Source organism: Chaetomium globosum, genomic scaffold (assembly GCF_000143365.1).
Source record: "Chaetomium globosum CBS 148.51 scaffold_5 genomic scaffold, whole genome shotgun sequence".
Lineage (NCBI taxonomy): Eukaryota > Fungi > Ascomycota > Sordariomycetes > Sordariales > Chaetomiaceae > Chaetomium > Chaetomium globosum.
The window spans coordinates 3787773-3793772 of record NT_165980.1 but is presented as its reverse complement, the minus strand read 5'-3'; the positions used below and the strand labels follow the sequence as shown (position 1 = coordinate 3793772).

The 6000-nt window shown below is 56.7% G+C and overlaps 3 protein-coding genes across 3 annotated transcripts; all 3 read right to left on the bottom strand.

Annotated features, from left to right (window-relative positions):
- Nucleotides 1-65: 65 nt before the first annotated feature.
- CHGG_08080 (uncharacterized protein) lies at nt 66-646 on the bottom strand (the record flags this gene model as incomplete). Its single annotated transcript, XM_001225735.1, has 2 exons — nt 66-434; nt 485-646. The coding sequence occupies 2 exons, from the start codon at nt 644-646 to the stop codon at nt 66-68; spliced, it is 531 nt and encodes a 176-aa protein (XP_001225736.1).
- Nucleotides 647-2263: 1617 nt separating this feature from the next.
- Nucleotides 2264-3727, bottom strand: CHGG_08079 (uncharacterized protein; the record flags this gene model as incomplete). The annotated part of the gene is made up of 2 exons (XM_001225734.1): nt 2264-3155; nt 3234-3727. The coding sequence occupies 2 exons, from the start codon at nt 3725-3727 to the stop codon at nt 2264-2266; spliced, it is 1386 nt and encodes a 461-aa protein (XP_001225735.1).
- Nucleotides 3728-4599: 872 nt separating this feature from the next.
- CHGG_08078 (uncharacterized protein) lies at nt 4600-5493 on the bottom strand (the record flags this gene model as incomplete). Its single annotated transcript, XM_001225733.1, has 3 exons — nt 4600-4736; nt 4913-5224; nt 5307-5493. The coding sequence occupies 3 exons, from the start codon at nt 5491-5493 to the stop codon at nt 4600-4602; spliced, it is 636 nt and encodes a 211-aa protein (XP_001225734.1).
- Between the last annotated feature and the right edge of the window lie 507 nt (nt 5494-6000).

The following is a 6000-nucleotide window of genomic DNA, read 5'->3' as shown; positions in this document are numbered from 1 at the left end:
AGCATTGGGAAGAGGGCCGAGGAAGACCCATGAGAATACCGAAAAGCTGGGACCGTCAGCCAAGTTCAGAGTAAAGCAAGAAGCCGAATCGTACCGCCTTGCGCGTAACCAAAATGGATCTGTATGTTCGGATCTGAGCAGCTACCAGCCACTGATGGATCCCACGCCTTCTTCAACGGCTGGCATTGGAGGTACACGACCAGCGCAAAGGCCAGGTTGATAGCGGCCATCAACACGATCAAGCCGGCCAGCAGAATCCGCCACTGCCTTGCCCTCCTCAGAAGATCCATAAAAAAGAAGCATATCGAGATCTTGCTGAGCGTGACGCTGACGAGATACCACGGTTGCCCTATCACGTTGAACTGCAAGGCCCGTGGCCCGTCCGGGGCGGTGCCCTCGAGAATACCAAAGATGGTTGCGATCAGTGCTATTACCTGATTCGAGTTAGGATTCTGGCTTCGCTCCCTCAGTCGGCCAGACTCACTGTTGCCACGCCACTCGTATAATCGTCGACCCCAAAACCACCGTGGATACCCCGCCGGACGTAAAAGCGAACAACAGTCGTTGCCAGGGTAAAGCTTGCCGTGGATAGAGAGAAGGAGAGAAGGACCGGCCCTTGGGAGAGATCGGCTGTTGGGTCAGCCATGTTGGTGGAGGAGGACTAGGACATTGAGACTCGACAACCTCTCATCGTACCGGGTCACCAGAAAGAATGGAGGATGAATAAACTAGACAGGGGACAAGGAGGGGATGCTCGCGGTGGGGCAGTCCCTCAGATCTTAAGGCTGGCCCGGCAAGGCGGGCGACTGGAGGGACGGCCTCGCCGAGAATCACGGCTAAAGGGTGTGGGCAGCCAACATGGCTGATGAGAACGGGTTCCGAAACCACGGAGGAATTCCTACCAGAGGCTAGGGAGTATGGTTCCGGGGAGGCATGTGGCTTGCCTGGGCGTGTCCCAGGTCCAGTCTGGGTTAGTCAAGGGGGTGTTACGGCAAACGCCGTGGGGGCCACACCCAAGAAAGACTGCTTCGAACCATCAACCTGGACTTGGAACACCTCATATTGATCAGCGCTCCGGGCACAACCAAACGGGCGACGGAGGAAATAACTATGGAATAGGCTAATGGGAAAACAAAGAACGGCGATCACGACACGGAAGTAGAAAAGTGGCCGTCAATGAGTGGTCCGCAAAATCACCAACAGCAGATACTCGAAAAGAGCCGTCGGCTCCGTGTAAATGCGGGCTTAATCATGCGGTTCGGCAACCGAGAAACAGCTGCCGTTGCTGGTCACCACTGGAACGGTCTGTCATTGGAGGCGGGCCGGCCGTGAAACGTGGTGCGATGGGCTGATCGCCCCATCCAAAGCAAACAGAGGGTGAAGCGAGAAGAAGTGAGGTTGTGAGATGGGATTGGGGGAAGTCTCAGATGAGATGCTGCCACAGAAAACATGAATGGGGAAGAAAGCAGCAACTGGTTGGTGCATTGGGAAAGTGGCCAACTGGAGGGCAGCCGAAGGCACAACGAATCACAGAGGGAAAGAGCCACCACCCGACTTTCGGGCTTGCCGCCGAGCAACGCATGAATTGGCCGGGGCTGGTTCCTGCCATCTTGGTGTTTGGAAGTGTGTGATCATCCGATCGAAGCTGAATGGAACAATCTCAGACAGCGCACGGCCCCACTACACAGACGACGTACCTGCCAAGCCGGGACTTGCACCTCCCTCGGTTGTCTCTCCCATCACAACTTCCAGGTTGAGCTTGACTGGGACGAGTTTTTAAGCCCGGTTCAATGTTTTAGCGTTGTGTCTGGCCAGAGGTTGACAGGAATAGTATTCTTGATCGGCAATGCCGCGTTACATGAGAACGGGTATTTGGGCAGCTTGCGGACGTCCACCTGACGATCATCAGGCTGTCAAGTCTCAATAGGTATTATATTTTGGGAAGGAGTCAGATCGCTGATGCAACCGAGGATATACGTTGGGTGGTCGAGCAGAATATCGATGCAACCGGAAATAGACCACGCGGAGCTTGACGAGTGGCATAGTCGTCACGTCACTTCAGGCAAGTTCGAGGATGAAAAACAAACCACTCCCAAGAGCTTGGTGAAGGCCTTGATTCACACAGCATACTAACGAGTACGTAGCGATGATGATCTGGAGGCCAGGAAACACTCAATGCTTAAAGAACGTCTGATCCATAATAGTACTACATACACCACAGCAACCACATTACACTACAACCCCCAGAAACTCCATAAACCGCCTACACCTTCGCCTGCGCCGCCTTCATCATAGGCAGCGTCGCCGTCATAGCAAACTCATGCGTCTTATCCTTACTCCTCACCCTCTGTGCCTGCTCGGCCGTGAACCCGCGCGCCTCCACGGCCGGATTATACCCCTGCTTGTTCACCTTCCCAACAACCGCCGAGTCCACAACCTTAGCCTCCTGCCCATCAGCCCGCCTATAAACCGTCACCACGGCCGCACCGCCCAGCCCCAAGTTATGCTGCAACGCATGCTTGGTATGCGGCACCGCCCTATTGTTAGCCCAACCCCTCAGATGCCACACCAGCTCCGCACACTGCGCGATCCCCGTCGCACCAAGCGGATGGCCCTTGGAAATCAACCCCCCACTCGGATTGACCACCACCTTCCCGCCGTACGTAATCCCCCCGGCACGCACAAGCTCATGCGCCCGCCCGGGCTCCGCCAGACCCAACGCATCCAACAAACACATCTCATTCGCACTAAAGCAGTCATGCAACTCGCACACCGCAAAATCCCCCGGCCCCACGCCCGCCTCCGCCATCGCCACGCGCGCCGCCCGCTCCGTCATCTCGCGCCCCACCAAATCAATCGCGCTCTGCGAAAAGAGCGATGGCGCGTCCGTCGCCATGCACTGGCCGGCGATTAGCACCGCCTGGTCGCGTAGGTGGGGGCGCGCGTCGAGGAAGGACTGCGAGACGAGCACGGCGGCGGCGCCCCCGTCCGAGGTCGGGCAGCATTGGAGTTTGGTGAGCGGGGAGTGGATGGCGGGGGACGACATGATCTGCTCCAGCGTGTAGACGTCTTGGAATTGCGAGTAGGGGTTGTTGACGCTGTGCGCGTGGTTGATGCGCGCGATCTCGCCGAAGTCGGAGGGGGTTGCGCCGTATCTGAGGGTGGTGCGGGGTGGTTAGGATGGGTTGAGGGAGGGAGGTGAAAGAAGTAAGACGGGGTTAAAGGTGACTGACTTCTCCATGTACTCGCGCCCGGCATTGCCAAACATTTGCGCAGCCCCGGGCGCCTTAGAAAGACCCCTCGTTGTTGCCATCATGGCGTAGGTTGTCCCGAGAGGCGATTCTCGGTCGTTGAAGAAGCTCTGCAGGCTGCCGGGCATCATCTTCTCGAAGCCGACGACCAGCACGCAGTCGGCGGCGCCGGACGAAATCATGTTGCGGCCCATGGCCAGACCCGTGGACCCCGTGGAGCAGTTGTTGTTGACGTTGTAGATGGGGATCTGGGTCATGCCGAACTGGTAGAAGACGCGCTGGCCGCAGGTAGAGTCGCCGTAGCAGTAACACGCGATGCCCTGCTCGACGTCGTCATATGAGATCTGGGCGTCCAGCATGGCTTTGATGCCGGCCTCGTAGCCGAGCTCGGTGTAGTCGACCTTGCCGCGAGGCTTGATGAACTTGGTCATGCCCACGCCGAGCACGTAGCACGGCTCTTTCTGTTTGGGCGCCATGGTGGTGGTTATGATATGTGTAAGTTGATGGGTGGAACCTCGAGTCCGATACAAGTCAATGGTATGAAGTTGAGACGATACCGGTTAGTTCGGGTGATGGAAAGGGCTTCGTCTTAAGTCTCGAAACCGTCCCATGTGCTTTGAGACCCCTGTCCCGGGGACTTGCTCCCCACACTCGGTACCCCAGCGCCCAGATGCGGGGATGCAGCGGATATGCCGAGGCACGACAACCGCTTTGCTTGCCACTGATTCATGGAAAACCATCCGAAAGAAGATCCAAATTTGTCATTTGTTCAGCCCACGTCTCGAGGGAGAGAGGGGTCATCCATATTCGGAGCTAAATAAGAGGCGTCATTCACATGGGATCGAACCACAAAAAGGATCCAACCAGGTCTTGAGTTCCGGAATGCAGGGAGTGTGTTACCCTCCTTCTCGGAGTATCACCATACATAATTGTAGATTTGAAGAAAGTGTTCCGAAAAGAGAGATCTGAAACAGATAATTGACGCCTTGTAATTTCGAATGGAAACAATAATAGTCTCCCCCGTGATGGACCCGGACCGCTGCCGGGTCACCGCGGGGCTTGGCAGGCCGGCGGGAGCTCCGCAAATCCGGGGGCAGTGGAGTGTCAATCGGCTCCCGGAGAGCCCGCACGGTACGGCCACCACAAGAACTGAGTTGAATGGTCAATTGGACTTTGCATTAGGTTATTAGAATTCTGGGGATGGGTTTCACAAAAACGGGTTGCCAACAAGTCTGGCTCGCCTCCGCCGGTTTCCATCCACGCATCAACCGAGAACCCGGGTAGTAATTAACGCGTGTGCATACCCGCCTACAACACTAATACCATTTATGGTTGTAGAAGCCCCCGCCTATTCCTCAACGCCCCCTGGCGCTTGCGAGTTCACCGGGCCCTTCGCTTGGACCAGCTCCAAGTCCACCTCCTCGATATCCCACTCGCCCAGAGTCGCAGCGTTGGCATCCGATCGCTTAACATACCACGGGACCCCTAGAAAACCGTCGTTAGCTGGACCATCCATGTGGTATGTACTGTAATCTTGTCTCAACACCACCCGTCCCCAAGATATCCGGGCCCTCACCCCTTCGGAGCACGGGATAAAACCAACACCGCCAACACCCCAAAACGAGAAAAAAAAAAAGGAAGAAAAAAAACACCAAACTCACATTTCTCCACCCCCCCCGGCGCGCTCGCCTCCCTCACCGCAATCCACTTCCACTCCGGCCCCTTCCCAGCATAGCGCAGCAGCACGCGGCCCGCCTCGCCCGTGCGCTGCAGCCGCCACTCGGTGTACTGGAACCCGGCCCCGGCGTCGTCCAGCCGGTACGTGTACACCAGCCGGTACGCGTCCGCGATCCCCTCCAGGTCGCTCAGCCCGTAGTACCCCGGGACGGGCGGCGGGTGCGGCTTGGTGGGCACCACGGTGAGGATGGCTTGGGGCGTGCACGAGGTCGCGTTGGTGGTGAGGCGCATGAAATCTGGGGGGGGGGTGTTAGTATTGTTGGGGATGTGGAGTGGTGTGTGGTGAGAGGAGATTTGGGTTTTGTTTTATTGGCTTACGGTCTTCGGGGTTGTATGGTGGCTGGGTTACGCCGGGTGAGAAAAAGTCGATCGAGTTGTTGGAGCGCAGGCGCTGGCCGTTGATGATGTCGTTGCCGCCGGCATAGCGGAAGAAGTAGTCAGTGTACTGCGCGGCCTGGGCCTGGGCTGCGCCGAGGCAAAGGGCGGCGAATGTTGTGAACTTCATTTTGAAGGTCTAGTTGGAATTATGGAATTACAGTTTGCTGAAAATGCGAGTTGGCAAAATGAGAGTCGATGTCAGCATGGGCGGGCGGTCAATTATTTATTTATATCATTTATATCGGTGCCTTCGCGGTAGGAAGATCCTCCAGCTTATACCTGGCGGTCGTCACTGTGCCGTTGGCGGTTGATGTCACACAGAGCCAAGAACCCTCAAGCTGGTTGTGGCGTTCAACTGCTCGACGCTGATAGGAGCTGATTCCCAGCCGACTGCCCGATGACCTCGTATTCAACCTGGCCTATAAAATCCTGCCGGGTCTGCCAGGCTTCCCAGGCCTGCAAGCGGGCCACTTCACCCGACTTCATCGTGCCGTGGCTTTGTCTCCGTTACGAGCTTTTCTGCATTTGTGTGGGATCAGCGATATCATCTGTATCCAATCAATCGCATTACCAGCCTCTCGTCACCGCCACGACTGCTTTCTGGATACACGGCACGTGGGATGAAAGTCCTCTG